At 38.9% G+C, this 26,457-nt stretch overlaps 1 protein-coding gene across 3 annotated transcripts in view; it reads right to left on the reverse strand.

Moving 5' to 3' along the window:
* Nucleotides 1–26,457, reverse strand: part of LYN (LYN proto-oncogene, Src family tyrosine kinase) — a 61,828-nt gene that overhangs the window by 29,917 nt on the left and 5,454 nt on the right. Inside the window, exons 1-2 of one of the 3 annotated variants that reach the window (XM_060775337.2) lie at nucleotides 3,226–3,317; nucleotides 2,305–2,442 (exon numbers count right to left, since the gene is read on the reverse strand). In XM_060775337.2, the coding sequence (XP_060631320.2) occupies nucleotides 2,305–2,436 (132 nt within the window). In that variant the 5' untranslated portion in view covers nucleotides 2,437–2,442; nucleotides 3,226–3,317. Of the gene's footprint in view, nucleotides 1–2,304; nucleotides 2,443–3,225; nucleotides 3,318–26,457 lie in introns of those variants that run through there. The other 2 variants (XM_060775338.2, XM_060775335.2) reach the window with 2 other exon arrangements.

Below are 26,457 nucleotides of genomic sequence, written 5' to 3' on the forward strand. Positions count from 1 at the left end.
CTTCTAGTTTCAAAACACTGAAGGTAATTCAGGAAAAGACTGAGAGTAATTTAGAAATTCATGTTAGTAGGCGGTTCGTAGAGATTTAAGAGAATCAGCCTTAGTGGGGTTTCCTTGTTTGTTTGTTTTGGGGGGGGGGGAGGGATCAAAGAAAATCAATCATGTTATTGCACCTTAAATATTATGATGTTGATAATAAATCAAATTTTCGAGAGTAAATTCACAAGTAAGAAAATATGCTCAGGAGCTTAGAGAACACGAGAATATATTAGCCCCATAATATGGTCTGAGGATGAGATGCAAGGAATATGGTCTCTAACTTAAAAAATAAGGTGTTTAAATGTATGTGGAATAAACACATAAGTATATGCAACTCCATGTTGCCTATTCCCCTCCCTTTTTAGACTAGGTGTAGTTAACCACTGGTGCTTTGGAGTCCACCCCAGTCTCCCACTGGATCTTGGATGGCTCATTCCCTGTCATGTCTCCTAACTTTTTTTACGAAAAGACCTTTGTGTGTGTGGAAGGCATGTAGAAGATGTGCTATGCCCTCTAAGTCCCATGTCATGCAGTGCCATTCTGAATCTTTTTTCAACTGAGAAGTAAAACAGAAATTCACTTCCAGTATCATTTGTGGCTAGAAATCCTTATGGTGGTGTGGCATGACATCACAGGATTTTTTTTGGGGGGGGGGTGTTGTTAAAAAATGTTTTTTACGTTTTGCCTAAAAAATTGGGAGCTACTGAGAGGTAGTCTGCAGGCTTAACAATGGCATTTTCCTCATCCACATGCCCAGAATGAACTTCTCCTTATGTTAAGCAACCTAATTTCAACAAACTACAATATTCTGAAAGATGCACCTAAAAAAGCATGTGAAAAATAATACATATGAAGAACAGTCCTCTGAAACTACTGAAGGATGATTAAACTGCATACATTCTATGCCAGCAATTCACAACCTTTTTTTTGACCAGGAACCACTTGACCAGGGACAACTTGACCAGGGACCAATCTCCAACATTAGTACCGAAAGGGTTACAGATCAGTTTTTGGTCAACTTTAGATTGGGTTTGGTTATTTGGGGAGCTTATTCAGAAAATTACATTGGATGGACCACATCAGCTCTAGTTTCTGATACAGAACATATGCCATCCTGTAGTCACCATCTGCTCGCCCACAGAAAAACATATTTAATAAGTCATATTTAATAAGCACTATAAGAGGGTTTTGCGAAACCAGTTGCTCTTGTTGCAACTGGTCTCGTTGCTCTCGTTGGAGCCCCTGGTGGCGCAGTGGGTTAAACCCTGGTCCCGGCAGGGCTGAAGACCGACAGGTCACAGATTTGAATCCAGGGAGAGCACAGCTGAGTTCCCTCTATCAGCTCCAGCTCCTCATGCGGGGATATGAGAGAAGCCTCTCACAAGGATGATAAAACATCAAAAACATCCGGGCGTCCCCTGGGCAACGTCCTCACAGACAGCCAATTCTCTCACACCAGAAGCAACTTGCAGTTTCTCAAGTTGCTCCTGACATGACGAAAAGAAAAACTGTAGTAATGGAGAGGCTGCGGACCATATTTTAGTTTTTGCAGACCACTGGTGCTCCACGGACCACAGGTTGGGAACCATTGATCTAAGCACTTTTGTTTGCTCATATGCTGAAGCTGATGGAAGATTTTTCTGAAATCTATTTGAAGAATACTTATGTTAAAGGCAACAGATCCCATTTTGGAAGCTAAGCAGGATCAGTTCTCGTTAGTATTTGGTTGAGGCCACTTATGAAAATCAGGTGCTGTGGGCTATATTTCAGGGAGAGGGAGAAACTAGCCAAACCACCTCAGAATATTTTCTGACTAAGAAAACCCTATGAAATTTATAGGGCACCATAATATGAAAGATGACTTGAAGGCACCAAGCATGTATTATAGTAGAAAAATGGAAGAGAGGTTCCAGGGTAGATGGGAGGTCCTGAAAGCCCATTGTTGAAAGCCCAAAAAGGTTGCTAAAACCAGTAAGGAAAATTATCTCCCAAGTGTTTTTTAACCGACTTTTATTAGAGAATGAACAAAATCTGTTAAACTTTGCAATTACTGTACTGTCCAACAGCCAGGCACTACATTCAAGGTGCTCCAGGACAGTGTGAACTCAAAATGCATGTAAAGATTCAGACATATTTTTCTGATTTGTGCAACCCAGTACCACCCAAATATTTTTTAAAATGTTATTTCTTATTTAAACAAAAATTAATATGCTAGTCATGCTGTGATCTCACTGATTGAAATCTTCCCTGAAACTATCTACTTACTGGCCTTGGCTGTTTATTGGATGTTGGATCCCTCACATAAATAGTTCGGTCAGTTTTACGTACTGGGTGAATCTTCGAATCATTTCCATCTCCATGCAGACTCTCTTTTCGCTTGGATTTTATACATCCCATACTTCCCTGTTAAACAACAACAACAACATTATGTAAAGAAAATGCTTTATCACACATACATGTTGACAATTTTGTATAGTGAACGCTTGCTGAAGTCTTCATGCTAGTATAATTAACCTAAACTAATCTGCCTTGTGTCACCACTTTCATATTTTAGGCATCAAGAAAAACCACTGTTAGACACCTGAAGATAAAAACTAGACAAGCCTAGTTAAAACCAGCCAATGCATTTCCTGAATGTATTCATAAATATGGTGGCTTGGATTTCCCACCTTTACAGGCTCCATGTCATGCAAAGAAAGTATTTTTTAAAGTATTAAAACTTTAGTTTACAATAGTTGAAAAAACTATTAAATATCAATATTTTTTTCAAAACACAATTGAAAGAATTTAAACCTCTTAAAATATATTTAAAACATACTGTCCAAAATTTTTAAAATTGCAGCAAACCACTTCGCATGCACACACTATTGATTCGTAATTAAAGTTCAAAAGGGCTGCCTGAACCAACGTACTCTCTAAAAATACTCTATTAAAGGCAATGGCAACTTTCTCCAAATTTATCGTGCCATAAAAATTGATACATTTACCTTAGGATCTCTAAAATTAAAATTTACTTGAAGTCACACAACAATAAAAAAGGCTACCAGAGATAAAGACTGAATTAGGGATTTTCTTTATCATAATTTTATTTTACCTTTTGACTATAAAAGAGTCCATAAATGACAAATACAAATTAAACACATCTATATAGAAATTAGTCATTTATTTTCCCATTTTAAGCTTTACCTAGCATGCTCAACCATCAGAAAAGCATGGTCTGGGAAGTCAAGAACAGTAGGATAACTGCAAACTTTTCTTCTATTTCAGAATAAAATCCCCAAAGTAAAGAGCACTAGTATTTTTGCCAAGTTTTGAGCTGCTCAAAGAGAAAGGGGAACTTAAATGCTATTGTGAAGCTAAGAAAGGAGGAAGTACTCAAAATCCATCACGTCATATGTATACTTGCTGTACATGCCCTCATGTTTAATCACTTGTTAAAGAATCAGAGTTGGAAGAGATTCTTCAACCCCCTTATAAAATTGTAGTTAAGTAGTTTGGCATCTGTATAATTATTATTTAATTGCAACAACTAATTACTTTCCAGGATAAAAGTGGAGTCCACCTTTTCCAGAAATCCAAAAGACTAAAAGGACCTCTCTTTTTTTGCTTCCACTGCCACTTCCTCCTTTGAGGAAATGGGGCTAGTTACACATCCAGCGCCCACTAAGTTTTCTCAAGGAGCTCTTATTCCACCACTGACAGTAATTTTATGGCAGAAAAGGAAGTGGTGGAGGATTCTGGGTCTTGTGGCTTGGACTTGCACAAAGCCCCTGTACAAAGCAAACACGAAGTGAGGGAAAAGTCAAAATGCTTCAGGCTGCCGTAGACTCAGAGAATGTTGAAAAGCTTCAGCTGCCCAGCTAATCCACACCAAACTCTGCTTCCATCCAGTCAATGGTGGAACAGCGTGAGCACAAAGGTTAAGCGTGGCTTGGACTGGATTCCAAAGAGCCCATCAGCTGCCCACTTCTGCATTGCACCTCGAAGCCAGAAGCAGGTAAAGAGCCCAAGGAATGCATAGCTAAAAGTAACCAACTGGATAGCCAACACAAGCTATCTCTTTCAAACTACTGGACAACTGTTAACATTTGGGTATGATGCTGCTAAGAACTCCAAAATCCATTTGCCTGCTGTCTGAACTCAGTTCACTACAGTCTCAAATTGTATGCCTTTTCAGCCTATCACATCCATGATGTGATAGGCTAATCAACGAGGTCTATAAAAGTGCAAACTGATCCAAATTGATCCAATCAAGATTCCCAGAACTGCAGCATGTTGAAAAGGTCTGAGACAGAATGACTGCCTCCCCCAACCCCAAGTTTGGTTGTATTTCAGCTTTAGTCTTGTTGAATAACTGAGGAAAGGGAAACAATGCCCAAGAGGGCATCATCAAAACCACACAGCAAGACTCATGTTCTCATGAAGCAATGTAGGATCAGAACAAGCAAGGAATTTTTGTTTGGTCAAAGGCCGCTTTCCTAGTCTTGATAGTGGTCTGGAAGATGGAAGCAAAATATAGGTATATTGTGAATATGGAATTGCATAACATCATTTCTAATCACAGAGAACAAACATCAGCTTACAAATCCTTGGTGTCATGGAGTACAAGACAACATCCGATAATCTTAATACAAATCTTAAACTGGCATGAACATTAATGCAGTATATAATGCATTCTGAATGAATACATTCAGAGTTGCCACAGTACTGAAAATCCTTCTCATGTATGTGCTATCTAGATAAGTGTTTCTCAACTTGGGGGTCGGGACCCCTGGGGGAGTTGCGAGGGGTTGCCAGATGGGTCACCAAAGACCATCAGAAAACACAGTGTTTTCTGTTAGTCATGGGGGTTCGGTGTGGAAGGTCTGGCCCAATTTGATCCTTGGTGGTGTTCAGGATGCTCTTTGATTGTAGGTGAACTATAAATCCCAGCAACTACAACTCCCAAATGTCAAGGTCTATTTTCCCCAAACTCAACCAGTGTTCACATTTCAGCATATTAAGTATTTATGCCCAGTTTGACCCAGATCTATCATTATTTGAGTCCACAGTGCTCTTTGGATGTAGGTGAACTACAACTCCAAAACTCAAGGTCAATGCTCACCAAACCCTTCCAGTATTTTCTGTTGGTCATAGGAGTTATGTGTGCCAAGTTTGGTTGAATTCCATTATTGGGAGTTCAGAATGCTCTTTGATTGTAGATGATCTATAAATCCCAGCAACTACAACTCTCAAATAACAAAATCAATCCACCCGCCAACCCCACCAGTATTCTGATTTTGGGTGTATCAGGTATCTCCACATGAGGAACTGTATTAAGGGGTTATGGCATTAGGAAGGTCGAGAAATACTGTTCTAGATGATATTTGTGTGAAGCTTCTGAAACAGGTTAAGTGTGTTTGATATAACTGTGTATGTTACAAATGTAACCTAAGTTAAAAGAGCACTAAGTCTTAATTTGCTAAGCAGCCACTTGCTAATTTAATTAAGATTACTTCTTTGCTGTCAGTAAAGGAATCCCACAGCCAAGTACCAGAGTCCTTGTATTCACTTGCTGTGGTTATTTTATCAAAATCCCAAGAAGCTCATGTTTCACTTCTCTGTGTGTGAGGACAAAATTATCACTTCCTTGTTCTCATTGTTTTAAAGATATGTATGACTGTGTAACAGGAAACATTTTTATTCCTATTACAGTTTACCTCCGCTGAGGCCTTTAATGACACTCAATGTAGAACTAAGGCTGGAAAATTCTTTATAGCTACACATGTTATAACTGTCAGAGATGCACATACTAGCACACAGCCAGCTAAACTCAAATCAATAATTACTTTGTATAAGAATGCAAAGAAATCAGATAAGGAAGAATAAATAATTAGGTGTTTTCGAGGCTGAATTAACAGAATCTCAGCACACGCTTTAATGGCAAGATTTATTTGGGGAGATTTACCATTGCCGTCCTCTTAGAGTAAGGACAGCATCAGACGGAGCTGGGGGAAATGAGAGAAAGTGGGGGTGGGGTAGAATCATCTTATTTGCGTGAAATTTTATCTTTAAAGAAGATTGAGAAATTACTTACCCCATCTCACAAGATCACCTCCTACTGCCTCTAGCACAACAACCCGCTTAGAGGAGATCCAAGGCATCATTCCTTAGACACAATTTCTATAGGCTCTTTTACTTTCCCTCTCAATCCCGCTACTCTAGATGAGATCCAAGGCACCATTCTTAAGAATGCCCATTCCTCCGTATTACTGAATCTGACAGATCCCATCACATATGTTTTAGGCGCTTTCTCCTGTTTCCACACGCATCCAGACCTCAGAAGATGTTTTCCCCCTGGTTTCAGTCTCCCCTCCTCCGGGGGTGGGGTGGGGACAACTTGTGTGTGTTGAAGTTGTAAGAGAATGGGATTTGCCCAAGGTCACCCACTGAGTTATTACAGCTGAGAAGGGATTCACACAGTCTCCTTAAATCTTTCTCTAACATTCAAATCATAACACCACACTGGTTTTTAGGTACTGTAATATACCCACAATCAGAGGAAAATTGTCAACTAGGAACAGGAAAGAGAAAAAGAGACAAGGGAATTGATTAGAGACAATCTTGAACATGCTAAAAGAGATAGATTATTAGTTAACTGCAGGTCAACACTTTTATTTACTACTAGCCATCCCCCTGCCACGCGTTGCTGTAGCCCAGTCTGGTGATCTGGAAAATAAAGTAATGAGAAAGTGTTGGTTTCCAATATATGTAATTTCTTTATGCTTGTGGGTAAACAGTATTTCTTGCTGTTTCTGTGTCAGTGTTGATGTGGAGATAGTATGGTTTGCCTACTCTGGAACATGCAACATTTAATTGTTCTTCTTTAGGAGTTTCTTTCAAATCTATGATACTATATCTGTGTGCATGCGTGTGAATCATATACATCTATCTATATCTATGGCTGGATGGCTCTTTGTCAGGAGGGCTTTGATTACATTTTCTTGCCCTGGTGAAGGGAGTTGGACTAGGTGGCCTTAAGTATTTTCTGTTGGTCATGGAGGTTCTGTGGGAAGTTTGCCCCAAATCTGTCATTTGCGGGGTTCAGAATGCTCTTTGATTGTAAGTGAACTATAAATCCTGGTAACTACAACTAATTGTCAAGGTCTATTTCCCCCAAACTCCATCTGCATTCATTTTTGGGCATATGGAATATGTATGCCAAGTTTGGTCAAGATCCATCATTGTTTGAGTCCACAGTGCTCTCTGGATGTAGATGAACTGCAACTTCCAAACTCAAGGTCAATGTCCACCAAACTCTTCTAGTGTTTTCTGTTGGTCATGGGAGTCCTGTGTGCTATGTTTGGTTCAATTCCATCATTGGTGGAGTTTAGAATGCTCTTTGATTGTAGGTTAACTATAAATCCCAGCAACTACAACTCCCAAGTGACAAAATCAATTTTTTAAGTGGTTGTTAGTTTGGGTTAGTAGGTGTCTTGTGGCCAAATTTGCCGGCAATTCATCCAGTGGTTTTTGAGTTATGTTAATCCCACAAATGAACATTACATTTTTATTTATATAAATAAAAAATGTCATGGTGTAAATACCATTTTAAGGAATCAGGTGATAAACGCGCTTCTTGCAGCAAGGTCTTTCTCATCAGCTATATATATAGGACTCTCTATATAGGACTCTATCCTTTTAAGGCTCACCCCTGTAAATTTTCACAGGGGTGAACCTTAAAAGGATAGAGTCCTATATGGGGTAGGGGGGAAAGGAGAAGAGTGGGTGGGATAGTAAAAGGACTGAGGAGGGGGGGAAAAGAAAAAAAGATGTATTAAACTTCCATTCTTCTTTATAATGGTGTAAAAAAAACTTTTGAATTTCCTTTCTTCTTCCTTTCTAGGTTGTTTAACTTCAGTAATTCTCAGCTCCTGAGCTCTGTTCATAGTAGCATCTTGAAGTTATTTTCTTTTATCCATTCCTTGATGGGGGTCCAGTTTGTTTGTTCTGTGATCTTGCTAATAAAAATGTCAAATGGTCCATGTTCATTATATCTAATGTCTTTTCTAACCAGTGTTCTTTTGTTTGTATGAAGACTGGTCTCCAGACTCTCGTGACCAGACTCTTTCTGTAGGCAATGTTATCAAAACTGATCCATGTTGTATCAATATGCAAGAGGCACAAACCTTCTCATCTTAAGATCATCTCAGGTCTCCAAGTGCCATTCATTAAGCAGACAAAACCATGTGCCCAACCCAGAGGGAGGTAGCAGGAGACTCAAGATTTACACACACACACACACAAAACAAATGAGAAAGAAAGGACTTTAAAGATCAATGACTAAAGAGTGCTCAGTGGTCAAGGAATGCTTAAATTACTCTGTTGGAGAATTATTTATTTCTTATTTCAAACATTTCTAACCCGCCCTTCTCAACCATGGAGGGGGGATTCAGGGCGCTTACACAGGCAACAATTCGATGCCACAAGATAAAACACTATAACAAATAAAACATCAATTTAAAACAGTAAACAAAATATCAAGGTAAAACAGATTAAAATCCTATTGAAACATTGTCAACAATTCATATAGCCAATTCCAGTTTGATCCAAAGTGAAGGACGGAAAAAGAAATCAGAATGGAACTTCCTGAAACATTGGGTTGCCCATTTCACCTGTAGATATGATGTATGAGGAGAGGGAGGGAAGAAGGAAGGAAATTGCCCATCTAGCCATTTGCTGAAGTACTTCTCTTTCAAAAGTTACCATTACTTATGTAATTTCCCCTTATCTGGCAACTCCCTGCCTTAAAGGCATAGTTAGCAAGTCCCAATTATCCTGTTGCAATAGCAAAGATTGCAACGAATAGATGGTCAACTAGAATGTAAATCTCACTGGCCCACATGCTTATGCCTACATTACTTCTGCAGAATCTCCAACTGGGCTGAGATGACAGGGGCAGTCTCGTAAACTCTTTATCTTCCCACTTTTTCCGCCGCTTTCACAATTATTCCAAGTTCTTTCTCCTCCTCCCACTTTCCCCCTTTTGTCCTCCGCTAACGTCAATTACTGTAAAGTGAGTTCACACATAGTTCATGCTCAGGAGGGCTAACAAGTATTGAGGTTCAAAGCTGGGGAACTGTGGCCAGCTTGACCAAGGAAAATGGAAGTTACAGGCCTCTGGGAAATGATGGCCAGGACTGTGTGCTCTTGATCACACTTTTTTCTTGTTGTGGTAAGGAAAGGGGCCTAAAGACCACAAAGATACCAAATGCCTTCTGATCTTGGAAGCTAAGTAGGGTCATCCCAAGTTAATACTTTAATGGGACACTGTATGTGATACCAGGAGCTACAGTCTATATTTCAAACAAAGGAACTGGCAAAACTTCCTTGGAGTATTCCGTGCCTAAGAAAACCCTGTGAAATTTATGCACGCACATACACACATAAGAGAAAGTAAATCAAATCTCCAGCACCATATATACTTGAGTATAAGCCAATTTTTTTCAGCCTTCTTTAGGCTGAAAAAGCCCCCCTCAGCTTATTATTGAGTCAAGGTTATTCATTATTTTACTCTATTATTATTATTATTATTATGATTATTATTATTATTAATTACATTTATTATTTTTCTGTATTATTATTATTATTATTACATTTACATTATTTTATTCTATTATTATTATTATCAACAACTTTATAATTTACTCTCTTTATTATAGTTATATGAGCCCTCAATCATGCAGTGGGTTAAACTGCTGAGCTGCTGAACTTGCTGACCAAAAGGGATGAGCTCCCTCTGTCAGCCCCAGCTTCTGCCAGCGTAGCAATTCGAAAACATGCAAATGTGAATAGATCAACAGGCAGATATTGGTGCTCCATGCAGTCATGCCAGCCACATGACCTTGGAGGCATCTACGGACAACGGCGGCTCTTTGGCTTAGAACTGGAGTGAGCACCACCCCACGGAATCTGACACAATTAGACTTAATGTCAAGAGGAAACCTTTACTGTTATTATTATTATTATTATTATTATTATTATTACATTTATTATTTTACTTTATTATTATTACATTTATTCTTGTACTCTATTATTACTGTTATTACATGTCCATTATTTTACTCTATTATTGAGATTTTATTTCATTTATTATTTTACTCTCTTTATTATTATTGGAAGGATACATAAGAACATTTACATGGAAGAAGGTTAGACTAAGGATTTAATCAAAGCTGGACAGTCTTATCTTAAATTTAACCTACTGATGCCTTGATTAATGTGATTTTATTGGTATCTATTTTTAATTTTTTGAAATATACCAGTAGCTGCTGCATTTCCCACCCTTGGCTTACACTCAAATCAAAACGTTTTCCAAATTTTCTATGATAAAATTAGGTGCCCCAGTTTATATTCAGGCCGGCTTATACTCAATTATATACAATACCTTAATTCATTCCCAGTAGCAATGCCTGAAGCTTGATCCCTCCTTCATCTGGCATATATGTCAATCTGTCTATTCCAGCAAGATTCTCAATAGTGTTTCTAAAATCTCCTCATTAGTGTTGGTTTTGAAACTATAATGACTCTCCAGGAAATAAAGGCCTTCCTGCTAAATGAATGATCTTGGCCATATATAAATATGAGATATATTTGTGATATATGAGCTTCTAGTTTTCCTCTGGAGTCTGAATACAACCTGTGGATCCCAAAGTGACCCTTTTAAAGTGGAATCAGGTGTCAAACAGGGATGTGTTGTTGCCTCAACCTTATTTCCATCTTCATAGCTATGATACTGCACCTTGTGATGGGAAGCTTCCCACTGGTATGGAAATCAAATCACCTACCAAACACATGGCAAGCTATTTAACTTCTGCAGACTGAAAGCCAAAACCAAGGTCACAACAACGTTGCCTATTGAACTCCAATACGCTGATGATAATGTAGTCTGTGCTCATTCAGAAGACGACATACAAGCTACTTTAAATACCTTTGCAGAAGCATACAAAAAGCTCGGCTTTTCACTGAACATTGAGAAAACCAAAGTGCTCTTTCAGCAGGCACCAGCCAATCCCTCTGCAATACCAGAAATACAGTTTAATGGTGCAACGTTAGACAATGTTGACCATTTCTGTTGCCTTGACAGCCACCTCTCCACAAAAGTCAACATCGACACCAAAATACAATGCCATCTGAGCTCTACAAGTGCAACATTTTTTTGAACAAAGCAAAGAGTGTTTGAGGATTGGGATATTTGTAGGGATACCAAGATGCTTGCTTATAAAGCTATTGTCCTGCCAACCCTGCTATACGCCTACAAAACATGGACTGTCTACAGACATCACACTCAACTCCTGAAACAATTCCATCAGCGCTACCACTAAAAAATCCTGCAAATGTCTTGGGAAGACAGGTGGACAAATGTCAGTATTCTTGAAGAAGCAAATATCACCAGACTGAAGTGATAATCTTCCGCCATCAACTTTGCTGGACTGGCCACATTGTCCGAGTGCCCGATCACTGTCTCCCAAAGCAATTACTATACTCCCAACTCAAGAACAGAAAATGGAATGTTGGTGGACAGGAAAAGAGATTTAAATATGGGCTTAAAGTTAACCTTAAAAACTGTGGCATAGACACAGCCCTGGCCCTAGAGCCCTGGCCCTACAGCTCTCTAAATGGAAATCAGCTGTGACCAGCAGTGTTGTGGAATTCATGCCAGGAGGAAGGCGCATCAAGTCAACCCTTCCATCTGGAAATTGATGTCCTCATTGTTAAGGAACATGTGGATCAATAATAGGTTTCTACAGTCACCTACGGACCCATTACCAAGACCCTACACTTGGAAGACAATCATATTCGACCACAAGTGATAGCCAATGATGATTATGATGCTTGGTAATACTGTACCTGTGTGTTTTAATTTATAGAAAATGTGGAGTTTGGCCTATCCACACATACTGATTGTTTAAATGTGTCGATCTCATATATTCTTTTAAATTGATGTTTTAATTGGTTTAGGTGTTATGTGGTTTGCACTGATGTTCGTTTTAATATCCTGCTGTTTCCTGCCTCAATTCATGGAGAGAGGCAGGTAAGAAATAACAATAATATCACCAGTGCTCCATATCTATGGGCATATTCATGGATTAAACCAGCCCTGATAATATTCACCCATGAAATTCCAAAGAGCAAACCTTAATTTTCCTAGTATTGTACTGGTGTAGATATGCACAGCTGCTATCGTATCTCATCATTTCAGGTCCTCAGGTCTCTCCAGCACTCATTTGAGTTGTCCAATATTTTATATTAGGGACACTATTTTAATATGTCATTTTTTTATCATGGGAATTTAGCATCTGCTGATTTTGGTATCCACTGTAGGTCCTGGAACCAAAGCCCAGTGGATGCAGAGGACCCACTGTGTGTTTCTGATGCCTATTTGTATGAATTCTGCTCTAGAGTTTAGTTAACATTGCTAGAAAACCATGCCTTTCAGAATGCCTGATTAAGGCAAGATTTACATCTTCATCAGACAGGGTGCTTTTAGCGTCCTAGGACGGTTTTGCTCCAGGACGGAAACCAATGCCTGACATGACACAACGTCTTGTGACTTCTAGCATCACAACTAAAATGTTCATTGTGAATTTCAAATACCCTTTGCTTAATTCAGCAGTTCTTGGGTTCTTATTTTTTTCCTTTCCACTCTTCCCAGTAATTCCTGGTAGTATGATCAGTTTATTGCACCCCCCCCCCCCAAAAGAGGAAGACTTTGGGCATTATGGGTTGTTTTCTCTGAAGAGAGCTTGCACTTTTAAAGAGGAGTGAAGTGAAACTTTCTGAAGACCGAAAACTGCAAATGTAGCAAAAAGAGACAGATGAAGAAACCATGGAAAAAGTAAGGGGAAGGGAAAAGAGGTTAGCAGGCAATTGGGCAACTATCTGCTCATGTCACATTGAGCTAGACACAATGTGGCTGCCATTCACATGTCTGTTCTCTTTATACTTCTCTGAAATAAGTTGCTTCCTTCTCTTCCTTCTTGTCTCCAACACTGGAATAAACCATAAATGGGGGTAGGATCTAAGGGGGTAGTTTAAGCAAAACATTGTGGAGATGGAAAAATGAAGCAGTACAAAAACCTCTGCCCACATAGTCTTTTTCACTTTGGGAAAGCTCTACACACACAAAACCAGGAAAAGAACATCTATAAAGAACACTACCTTTTTATGTTTTAGAGTCAAACTGCTTCTGTTCAACTTTTGGCAGCCCATACATCTTCTCTATATGCTAGAAGAAAGTAAGATCACAACAGGGCAAGTAACACAGAATATGTGCTGGCCTGTGACAGAATTGGATACATCTATGGAAACTACTACTCGCTTCCTCTTTTCATAGCTGATTGCCTTCTGAGAGCAGTTCAAGGAGTGACAGCAGCTTTCCACATTGTCTAGGTCTACTGGGAGTTGAGGTCCAACTACTGGAGAGTGACAGTTTTTCCACTCCTGCCCTAAAGTATCAGTCCATGACACAAAGAACATTCACTTGGTTACATCTGCATACTTTTTTGTCAGCTAAAATACTGGTCACACATATCATTTTAGTTTCTAACAACTAACTTGATTGAGCTACAAATATAGGTATCTCTTAATACCTTTCTTTCTTTCTTTCTTTCTTTCCAAATTATGAATTACATTCTCCCCTCCTTATCTGAAACACAGCCATGTCTTTTCACTGAGATTTTCTTACACCAGCAAATCTACACCTAAATGCTTTAAGCTTCAAGTCAGGAGACAGAAATATTTGCTCCCATCTCTAATGATAAGGCATGCTTAAAGTGGACTAGGAGACTTTTCTTTCACACTCAGTAGGATAATCATCACATGAGTGTGAATACAGATGATTGCTAAAGTATATTTATTTGCATACAGAAAGCACTGCATTCTGTCTCCGGCATTTCCAGAGGTTTTTGGATTTACCAGAACAGGACAGAATCAAGATCATAAAGGTCCTGTTTCTAATCTATGTAAACAGAAAATGGATTTCATGAATCACAAAGACACAAAGCCACTACAAACAATAGTACACCAATCACAATAGTAATCATTTTTTACAACTTATATGCTACAATAATTGACATATATACAAAGAACATAAAGCTGTTGTAAACATAGAATATTGTCACAACGATTCCCTTCTGGAGAGCAGTGTAAAGATCATTCAAAAAAAGTCACAAGTTTATAACCATAAATACTTTAGAGAAGATTTCTCCTTAAGGGTGTGGATTCCTTACTTTCTTGTAAGTAGACATTTATAAATCCAAAAATCTATGAAAAGATCATTATCTAATGAAACTGTTATATGGAGTGTCTGCTTCCTTGTAGAGGATTTCCACAAAGAAGATTTCCAGATCCCAGACCGGTTTCGACTATATTAAGTCTTCCTCAGGTGGAAAAATATGAAAATCACAGAATGCAATGGGCATCAAGTTCTCCAAAATTAAATATTCCTCAGGTGGAAAAGTATGAAATTGCAACGATGAAGTGGACCTACAGGGAATATACACAGGTGGCTAGAAAACATTCCAAAAGATAAATATTCCCATGTATAATGAACATATGAAGCATAAGATGTAAAAAAACATAAATACTTACATCAAGTTCTCCTAAAAAGGTGCTCTGCATTGGTTTGATTCCATAGCAAGCACATGCTTAGCAGGTAGAAGCTACTATATAAAGTAAAGCATTTAAAGGGGCCAGTTGAAGATATAGAGATACATCTTTTCAACACAAAGCAAGTTCACATGTCCTAAAAGAAAACAACTCACTCACTTACTGTATTGCCTAGCACAAATATAGGACTACACAGCTGTACAAGAAGATATGACACATATACTATGGTTCTACTCAGAAGATCAAATTAAAACTGGGGACAAGATTAATGCCAAGTGTCCCATGCTAAACTAGGGGACATAGTCTTAAAGGCAAAAGCCTTCTGGCCCTCAAATAAAGGACATCCATTATTATAATGGACACTTGAAAACATTATTCCAGGAGAGAAATTCTCATCCAGAAGGCAGATCAAAGAATGTGTAATATTCAAGACTGCATACTAATAGGGAAAGTTTCAGTTGCACAAAAATTACCAATCCACCCCAGGCAGTTCATCTTACTCTCAGTCAGTACACACAACAGCATTTTTTTTGCTTCTGTTATAGCTTTAGGCAACACCTCTCCTTTCTGCTGGTACTTCCCCATGGGGGAAAATGTTGCATTCTTTCACAGAGGAAATATTAAGACGTGAGTTGTGATGTCATGAATCAGATGTTCTGGGTCAGGCTCAAAGGCCCATCACTATTTTGGGACGCAAAGGTAATTGCCTGGTAGAAGATGATTCATACCAAGCAAAGGAGGGAATCCTTAATGAAATAGCTACTCAACAATAGAGTTTAATGAGCATGGAGTTTACACAATACACATAGAGAAAGAAAAATAACCCCAACATAGTGAGTCTCTAGGGCATAGTTTTGACTCTTATAGATTTAATATAAAAAAAACCCAACTACATATTTATTCATGTATCCTAAACCTAGAAGTGTCAAACCACTCCCCCCCAACCAATAAATGATTGGGCCACTGAGATCCCTATGTAGTTGGGCCTCCTCAAGAGTTACCAATCAGAAGAAGTGCACTAAATTATCAAACACTAAATCACTAATATTTTTATTTTTTCATGTCAGGAGCAACTTGAAAAACTGCAGGTCACTTCTGGTGTGAGAGAATTGGCCGTCTGTAAGGACATTGCCTAGGGGACACACAGATGTTTTGATGTTTTACCATCCTTGTAGGAGGCTTCTCTCATGTCTCTGCATGGGGACCTGGAACTGACAGAGGGAGCTCATCCAAACTCTTCCTGGATTTGAACCTCCAACCTGTCAGTCTTCAGTTCTGCTGGCACAAGGGTTTAATCCATTGTGCCTCCGGGGGCTCCTACATTAATATTTAAGACACAGGTTTTCACTTGAGCTTTCCGGAAATAATAAAGTTTCCCTAAAAACTAGCATATGCATATTTACATGTGAGGAAGTTACACTGAACACATGAAGGACACTCCAAATGTACATTGTGCTTATAAGAATCTTCATACCATATTTAAGAAAGTTTCAGTGATAATGGATGGGAAAATGTGCCCTCCTTGGTCATGTACCAGGTGATTTTGCCAGTTCCTTCCTCTGAAATATAGCCTACAGCATCAAGTATTCATTGACAGTCTCCCATTTCTATAAAAGCCAGTGTACTATAGGACACTGGGACACCACTGTTCAAATACCCATTTGGCTATTAAACCCACAGGCTGAGATTGGACCAGTCATGCTTTCTCAGCATCAGAGAAAGTCTTCCAGAAAGCAGAGTTAGACGAAGGCTCTAGTAAAATCAGTACTGATCTATACCTGAACATTTGGATGAATTTCCCCCCACCCACAAATTAGCACCAAACTACCTCCCATCCCCATTATTATTGGAGAAAAATATTTGGGAGAATCAACTGAGGTGGGTTCATGTCAGCATTATTTCAAGTTAAACATCACTACATGGCAACTTCCTAAGATGCTATGTCTAAAATCTTATGCATTTAGTTCATCTAACCCAGTGGCTCTCAACCTGTGGATCCCCAGGTGTTTTGGCCTACAACTCCCATAAATCCCAGCCAGTTTACCAACTGTTAAGATTTCTGGAAGTTGAAGGCCAAAATACCTGGGGACCCACAGGCTCTAGCCCAACTTTGCCTTTTCTGACTGGTAGTCCAGGCTTTCAGACAGGACACCTTTTTATTCACACCTTTATTTCATGGTATTACCTATTCTGTCTAAGAATTAACAAAGGGTCACCCCCACTTCGCTTCCACAATCAGATGTGTTCAAAGTGGTCTTGGTATCAGACTGGGATACCATTTTATGGCTTTAGGGTACCTGCCATGTTTTTGCGACATTGAATCTAGGGTGTTTGTTCCTCATTCAAATCATATATGTATTAGTCTACTGATGAGCTAAAGTCCTCTTGCTCCTAGTAGCTGCTGGCACAGAAAAATCAATTCTTACATTGCAGAGGAAAATCCAAGGACTGCTTCCTTGTTCTATTTCCTCACTTAACCCCCCCCCCTTCCAAAAAACAACAACAAAATGGATAAGGGGCCCATAGGTCAGTAATAATAATAATAATAATAATAATAATAATCAGAATTCAATAATACCTTAATTAGGATGACTGAAGTGTTACAAAAAGTGTTTTTTCTTGTATCACTGTCAGCCTTTTAGAATGGAGATGAAGACCCAGTAATCATAAATAGATATCTTAACAACACTGAGTATATACTTTCACTCTTACAGTTACAGAAACACACAATAGCCAACACACAAGATCAGAGGTTTTTAAACTTCTGAACTCTTTTCCCCTTCTCTCATATTTATACTGTCTTACCTGATGAACAATTCAGAAGACACTGAAAACTCCCATATTTTATTGATCTAGCGCCATTCATTTCAAGAAGTAAAGGGAAAGTTCCATGTCGATTTGGTTTTGTGTAATTTTTCCATGGAGTTTGGCTTTGATTAGCCCTATTCATACAGGATTCATAGCCATGTCATTTGTGCTTCAGGTCTCACAGAAAAATTTCTAATTTTGTTGCGACTGCATCAGTGCAGGAAATTGTGCTTTTTAAAGAGGGTTCCAGAGATATGGAACAATCTGCATGCAGCATTCCTCCCCTGCCCAAGAAAATATGTTTCATGACAGATGTATCTTAATAAGTGTAGTTGACAGCAGTTAAAACAATTTCTGAATTCATTAGCCATATAAGTTCCCCTTCACATTGCACTGACAGATGGATAGCAGTATAGTACCCATTACCCATGGAACTAACACTTCTGGTTTCAGCTACCAGTATGTGACAAAATGCACCCTCTCTAGGAATTTTCTAGGTCCTCTGGGGTGACTCTATGGCAACTTCTGATTGAAGTTGTTCATTTCAATAGGGTTCACAATTTCCCATGGTTTACTGTTTCTTCGGTAAGTACAGGAATATATCTCCCATGAATATGGAGGTCATACTATATGAATATAGTTTTTAGTAGTGGGAAGTCACACATGTTAATTTACAATAAGGTGAAAGGCAGCCATTTTTTTTTTATTTCAGACATTCATATCCTGTCTTTCCCATCCTGGGAGGGGGATTCAGGGCGGCTCATTAGATGCCAACAACAATTGTAATAAAATCACATGTAAGCATTAGTTAAAACATCAAAATTAAAACATTCAATTAAAAAGTCCAGAGTCATGATCCAAGGTTTGTCCATTGTCAATCACACATAAACCACAGAAGACGTGTGCCAGTCTGCCAGATGTATCTGGAACTTCTCATTTTGCACCTTATTGCATAGATTATAACCAGCCCAGTTCAACAACATCTGCAGAGCCACATGTTTACCACCCCTGCTTTAGACTCTAAATTGGAGGAACACAAAATACTGCAGCATAACAGATTACCCTGCAGACTGGTAGAGGACTAGCAAAGAAGAGAATCAAAGCTTATTTTAAAAACTCAAATATTAAATCCATAGTAGATTGCAAATAATAATGTTCAGCATTTATGGCTAAATAATATTTTAACTCCGAGTATTCTGATTCAAACTATGGGCATTCTATAGTTCCACTTCCCCACCTGCTACTCTGGAGCCCCAGGTGGCGCAGTGGGTTAAACCCCTGTGCCGGCAGGGCTGAAGACTGACAGGTCGCAGGTTCGAATCCGGGGAGAGGTGGATGAGCTCCCTCTATCAGCTCCAGCTCCTTATGTGGGGACATGAAAGAAGCCTCCCAAAAGGATAAAACATCAAATCATCCGGGCGTCCCCTGGGCAACGTCCTTGCAGACGGCCAATTCTCTCACAACAGAAGCAACGCTCCTGACACACACACACACACACAAAAAACAACCTGCTACTCCAGCACTAGTGTTCAAAGAACTCATGGCAGCAAACAAAACAGCTGACTCCTGTAAACATTCTTACACCTTCACTGCCACTTACCAATCACTAAGACTGTCCCTCCTTAACTATATATATATATATATATATATATATATATATATATATATATATATATACACATACATACATACATACATACATACATACATGGGACACCAATAATTCCTTGGCGACAAGGGGTATGCCATAGGATATTAAGAATATGCAAGTGTGCTCCCAGGAATTGATAGCATTGCATCAAAGTAGATCCCAGACAGGTCTGATTTCACACATTCACTGCTTTGCAACAGTGCTCAAGATGCATGGCTATTAAGTGTCTGTGTGAGCAGAACAAGCTTTTTGCAAGCTAGAGGGAAAGGAGCCATATGCATTAGAAACTTCAGCACTAATATCACAAGAGACAACTTCAAAAATATCATTAAAATTGTGTAGGAAAATGCTACACAGTGGGTAAGAAAAGAGAAGAATGTGTTCTCCACAAAGCAAACCCATCTTTTGGATATGATATTAGAAACAAACATATGGAAGGAAGACAAGCAACTGGACTAGAAACCAGGTTACTAGCATTAGGGAGAAATGCTTGAATCACAGAGCCAGAAGAATAGAGAAAAAAAATGAGGGAATAATGATGAGGCCTCTTTGAAGATGTACCTGTTTCCCTCCTTCTTTGACTGTGCATCAAACCTTGTCATTCTAATCACAAAATCCACCATGAAATGGTACATCATTAGAAATAACTGGTTCAACCAACACTGAATCCATCAAGGCAAATGAATGGTGTAATCTACCAGCGTATCTAAAGAGCAGCATGCTGGCCATCAACATAGTAGGCGTATGAACTAATAGTCAGGTATTATATATCCCATTAGCATTTCTAGGATATTTTTTTCTTCACTCCATTCTGTCACATGTATAAGGGGAACAGCAGAACTTTGCTAACCACTACTCCTGTCCACAAATATAGCCCACCACAGGGAGATAGCTGTCCAGTCTGGGTGGAATTAGTCATTTAGGGTGGTGACAGTTGCTGGAAAGCTTCTGCAAAAGGACTCAGCTTCTCTGCTGTATACCATCTGTTGCATTATTTGCTACCAATAACTAACATTAGTTCTCATAAACTAGATGATGCAATGCATGTAGTTGGCAATTTCCTATTACAAACACACTTCCAAATATGAATCCAGGGCCTTCTCAGTGATGGCTCCTCAGCTATAAGAACTCCCTCCTTAGGGATATTAGATCAGCCCCCTCCCTACTGACATTCCGAAAAAATTAAAAACCTGGCTTTTTGAACAAGCCTTTGAAAATGCGATGTAATGGATGAATATGGAACCCAGGAAAGAATGAACATGGAACGGCTTGACAATGTCTTTGGAAAATGAGCTAATAGGAAGTTACTGGTGTTTTATACTTTTAATGCTTTCTACAGGGTTTTTATGATGTGTGTTAATAGTTTTTAATTTTGTTTTAATTTTGTTTTAATTTTGTTTATGTTCATTGTAGCATCGAATCATGCCAGTGTAAACTGCCTTGAGTCGCCTTCGGGCTGAGAAAGGCGGCATAGATATGCAGTAAATAAATAAATAAAGTTTCAAAGGAAAGTATTCATTATAACAAGGTGGTTTTTTCTTACTGTACAAGAAATCTACCACATAAATCTAACTGTATGTGAGTTCTTGATGGTGTTTAACCTATCAGAATCTATGGTTAATTTACTGGAGTAGACAATGCTAAGATATAAGGTCATAAGCATATATTGATTATGGTTACTATTTTTATTTATGCTCTTTGGCATTACAGTTCTCCAAGTGGCATATAATAACATACAATATTTCCAATCAAATACAGCCAACCCTCCATATCAATGGGTATAATCATTTAAAAAAAATAAAAAGCAAAAGCAAAACTTGGTGTTGGCATTTTTTTTAAGATACAGTGTTTTACTACATCATCATATATAATGAATGAACATCCACTGACTTTTGTACAGAGGTCCTGAAGCTATCCAGTGGACGCCAAGAGCCCACTGTACTGTGAAACTAAGCCAGCAATTTTAAAAATCCCCAGATTTTACAAACAACCGTAACAAAAATGCTTGTATAAACACACAAGGCTTAATGAAATGAACATCTTTCCATTTCTGTGTAACAGCCAAGTGAGTAGATCTAGGAAACTTGCCTCAGGGAGGAATTTTATGATGCCACAACCGAGAAAAGTAGTATTCTAATAAAAAAAACATTCTGATCTTCCTTGTCAGTGGAACCTATAATAAGACCCCAGAACTAGAGCTTTATTTGGGAATAAATATTCTCTCAAATATCTTCTCAAGTTGTGTTTGGGCTTTAATGACCCTGTTGACATTATAGCCAAAGAAAGAAAACGGCAACATTAATTTAAGCAAAATGATGGTAACATTTAAAGAGGTATCAGAACCAAAAGCTATTATTTTTTGTATTGTAAGCCAATCTTTAGTGCATCTTATTATCAAAAAAGTTCAAAGAAAACTATCAGAAACTATCCGATATAGTGGACAAACATTCCATCCTTCAAAATCTGCCCTTGGGTTTCAACTCATCTTTCCTTCCTGAAACCTCACCACAGGTCCAAGGACCACTACTTTCAGCAGCACTGATGTAAAACACTGAATAGTCTTCTGGCATTGACATATTATAATGAAACGTCAGTAAGAGAAACTGTGAAAACAATTACCCAGGGCCACCTACTCTAGCCATGGAGAAGCGTTACAGTTTCTTAGACAAATTAGGCTGTCTGTTATATTTGTGGAAGCTTTCTAAAGATCTAAGGACATCAGATCCTATCTGATTTTTGAAGCTAAGCAGGGTCAATCCCTAATTAGTACTTGTATGGGAGACCAACAATGAACACCAGGTGCTATAGATCAGGGGTCCTCAAACTAAGGCCCGGAGGCCGAATACGGCCCTCCAAGATCATTTAGCCAGCCCTCACTCATGGTCAACCTAAGTGTGAAATGACTCGAAAGCACTTAACAACAACAACAATCCTATCTCATCAGCCAAAAACAGGCCCACACTTCCCATTGAAATACTAATCAGTTTATATTTGTTAAAATTGTTCTTTATTTTAATTATTGTATTGCTTTTAAGTGTTTTTTGCATTACAAATAAAATATGTGCAGTGTGCTTAGGAATTCATTCATGATTTTTTTCAAATTGTAATCCGGCCCTCCAACAGTTTGAGGGACTATGACCTGGCCCTCCGTTTAAAAAGTTTGAGGACCCCTGCTATAGATTATATTTCAGAGAAAGGAACTGGTGAAGCCAGTCCTGAGTATTCCTTGCTCAAGAAAACTTTATGAAATCCACAGGGTTGCCATTAGTCAACGTAAGACCTTCTTTCTTGGATGTCTTTAAAGAGGTATTGTATGGATACCCCTCAGGGGTGCCACATTCTTTTTCACACCCAAAGTAGAAGTTCCTTCTTTAAAGGTTTTTAAGCAGAGGCTGGATGGCCATCTGTCAGCATGCTTTGAATGCAATTTTCTTGCTTCTTGGCAGGGGGTTGGACTGGATGGGCCATGAGGTCTCTTCCACTCTATGATTCTATGATTCACACACACATGCAAAAAGACTGTGCTTATATATTAGTTCTCTGAGGCTGTACAGTTATTTGCATATACATGTGTTCAGCCAGACATCACATGCATTTGATTTATCACATTGCTTGAAAACTGTTGTTTAGTCCGACTCATCCTACACATCTTAGGGCATGATTCATGAAAGAAAGCTAATTATTCGTTTAACAATCCTTCTCCCCAAAGACTAGCAACTAGTAACATGAAAAATTGAGATGGGGATGAAAGATCATGATTGTACAAAAGCTGTTTATGGATAAAGAAAAGAAAAGAAAGGAAAAATTGAGTTAATTAAAAAAAACATTTTCTAAAGAAAAAGTAAGCTGTCTGGTCACACAATTCACAGAAATCTGTTCTGTTTGAAATATGAAGAATAAGCAGACAAAATTAAATATTTCTGCATGCAACTATATTGCTGGTGTGCCATATATAGTGGTTTGTGCATGGAAACTATGGAAATTATGGTCTACTCAGTCATGGAAAACCAGTTTGTGACCTTGTAGAAGTCACACTCTCTCGGACTCAGAGACAGGCAAAAGCAACCCCGCTTGAACAAATCAGGGCAAGAAAGCTACATAAAAGGCTTGCCTTAGGAACGCCATAACTCAGAAACAACTAGAAGATACACAATAAACACTATAAAGCTCTTTTCTTTGGGTGGTCTCTTGGGTTTTCTTTTACGTGTCAGGAGCGACTTGAGAAACTGCAAGTCGCTTCTGGTGTGAAATAATTGGCTGTCTGCAAGAATATTGCCCAGGGGACACCCAGATATTTTACCATCCTGTGGGAGGCTTCTCTCAAGTTCCTGCATGAGAAGCTGGAGCTGACAGACAGGAGCTCACCCCACTCCCCAGATTCAAACGGCCTACCTTTCTGTCAGCAGTTCTGCTGGCACAAGGGTTTAACCCATTGCACCATCGGGGGCTTCTTGGTGGGACCACAGATACTGAAAATCTTATTTAACAGGCCAAGTTGAAGAAAACTATGAGGAAAGTAGCACCCCTTTCTAACACAGCCAAATTATTATGAGCTAGACAAATTTATATACAATTAGTCCAGATAATTCCAATGGAATCTGTGGTTCTGACAATTTTGCTTCTGAGATACCTGGGAATTAAATTAACCATGCAATCCTATACATGTCTGCTCGGAAGTAAATTCCACTGAGTTGAGTGGGTCTTGCTTAAAGTAATATAAAATTACAACTGAGGCAGTGTGAACACTGGACTATGATTCTAGAGACCAAGGTTCAAATCCTTGCTCAGACACAGAACCCCATTGGGTGACCTTGGACAAGTCAGACCCTCATAACCTCAGAGGAAGGCAAACCCACTCTGAACAATTCTTGCTAAGAAAATTCTGGGATTGGTTTGCCTTAAAGTCACCATAACTCAGAAATAAAGCAGCTTGACACAACTTTAAGTGCTATGATGCAGTGCTGCAGTTTGGTGAGGAAGTATTTGGCAGGGAAGACAAAAGATCGTTATAAAACTTCAGATTCAGGATTCCACAGCATTGAGTCATGGTAGTTATAGTGGTGTCAAACTGCATTTATTATACAGTGTAAATGCACCTAATTATTTCCCTGTTTTCATTCTTTAGACAGAGCAGCGTTTCTCAAACTGTGCTCCTCCAATTATTTTGGACTTCAGCTCCCAGAAATCCCAGCCAGTTTACCAGCTCTTAGGAACCGTGGAAGCTGAAGTCCATAACATTACTAGGATCACAGTTTGAGAAACTCTGTCTTAGAGCAAAGGTGGCTGGCTTGCAGATATTGGATTACAACTTCTATAATTCTTCTGCTTTGGTCAACACCTCTATGTAAGTGTGACTTCCCAAGGCAGCAGTTGTCAAAATAAACCTCAAAAAACAAAACAAAAAAACAGAAGACGAAAACAAGAAGGAGGAGGTGATGGTCAAGTGCCAACTCTGCTTCAAACTTTCTTTGTTTCCATTTGGGTGGCTAAGTAGAGAGGAAGTGGGTTTTAGAAATTGCTTTTTGACAGTTGGGAAATTAAGAATAAACCAAGCAATTCAATTATCCCACAATGCATCTGCTCAACAATACATTCTGATTAATCATTTAAATCGCATTCACTTCAGAATGCTGAGACAATTTGGAAAAATCTATGTATCTAGATAACTGTTTACAAACAAACAAACAAACAAACAACACATCTGATGTAGAAGTTAGACTTGTGACATGGGGGATTTAGTCCCCATTCAGTCATGAACTCACAGAATGATTTTGGGCAAGTCACCTCCTCTCAGAAATCTTTACCACGGTAGCATAATGCTGCGGTGGCGCAATGGGTTAAACCCTTGTGCTGCTGAACTCTTGACCTGAAGGTTGGCTGAACTGCTGACTTAAAGGTTGGCAGTTCGAATCCATGACACAGGGTGAGCTCCTGTCTGTCACCTCCAGTTCCTGCCAACCTAGCAGTTCAAAAACATGCAAATGTGAGTAGATAAATAGGTACAGCTTCGGCAGGAAAATACAAAGTGATACTCCAAGCAATCTTGCCGGCCATACAATCAGGAGGTGACAATGCAGGCTCCTCAGATTGAAAGTGGAGAAAGCACCTCCTCAGAGCCAAAGATAAGCACCGCCTCCAGAAGCCGGAAATGAAAGGAGAAGCCGCTGCCTTTGTTTTTGTTTGTGTGTCTCATTATATATGATTGTAAAGGCACTGAATGTTTGCCTGTCTTATGTAAAAGCTGCAATCCGCTCTTAGTCCCCTAGGGCGGAATATAAAGAAAGTGTATTATAATAAGTGTATTACCTATTTTATTGTATGGATAAAAGGGAGTGGAGTGAGTATGTTTTTAGAGACTAGAAACAATCCAATGGATTCAAATTAGAAGAGAAGAGATTCCATGTAAACGTTAGGAAGAGCTTCTTTACTGTAAGAACTTATCAACAGTAGGAATAGACTTCCCCAAACAATGGCCATCTCTCCTTTGTTGGAGATCTTTAAAGAGATGTTGGATAGCCATCTCTCATGAGTGGATTGGTTGTCTATTACTGCATGGCTAGGGGCTGGACTGGATGACCCCTGCAGTGCCTTCCAACACTACGATTTTTAACTTGGTGTTATCCAGAGGTTCTCACCCTTCCTAATGTCGCGATCCCTTAATACAGTTTCTCATGTTGTGGTGAACCCCACCCCCAACCACAAAATTATTTTTGTGGCTACTTCATAATTGTAATTTTGCTACTATGAATCGTATTGTAAATATCTGATATGCAAGATGTATTTTCATTCACTGGACGAAATGTGGCACACATATCCAATACGCCCACATGAATACTTGTGGGGTTGAGGGGGATTGATTTTGTCATTTGGGAGTTGTAGTTGCTGGGCTTTATAGTTAACCTACAATCAGAGCATTCTAAACTCCAACGATGGAATTGAACCAAACTTGGCACACAGAACTCCCACAACCAAGAGAAAATACTGGAAGGGTTTAGTGGGCATTGATTTGAGTCTGGGAGTTGAAGTTCACCTACATCCAGAGAGAACTATGGACTCAAACAATGATAGATCTGGACCAAACTTGGCACAAATACTCAATGTGCCCAAATTTGAACACTGGTAGAGTATGGGGAAAATAGACCTTGCCATTTGGGAACTGTAGTTGCTGGGATTTATAGTTCACCTACAATCAAAGAGCATTCTGAACCCCACCAACAATAAACTTTCCACATAGAACCCACATACCCAACAGAAAATATTGTGTTTTCTTCTTCTTCTTATTATTATTATTATAACTTTATTTGTACCCC

The sequence above is a fragment of the Anolis sagrei genome, chromosome 4, assembly GCF_037176765.1.
Source record: "Anolis sagrei isolate rAnoSag1 chromosome 4, rAnoSag1.mat, whole genome shotgun sequence".
Lineage (NCBI taxonomy): Eukaryota > Metazoa > Chordata > Lepidosauria > Squamata > Dactyloidae > Anolis > Anolis sagrei.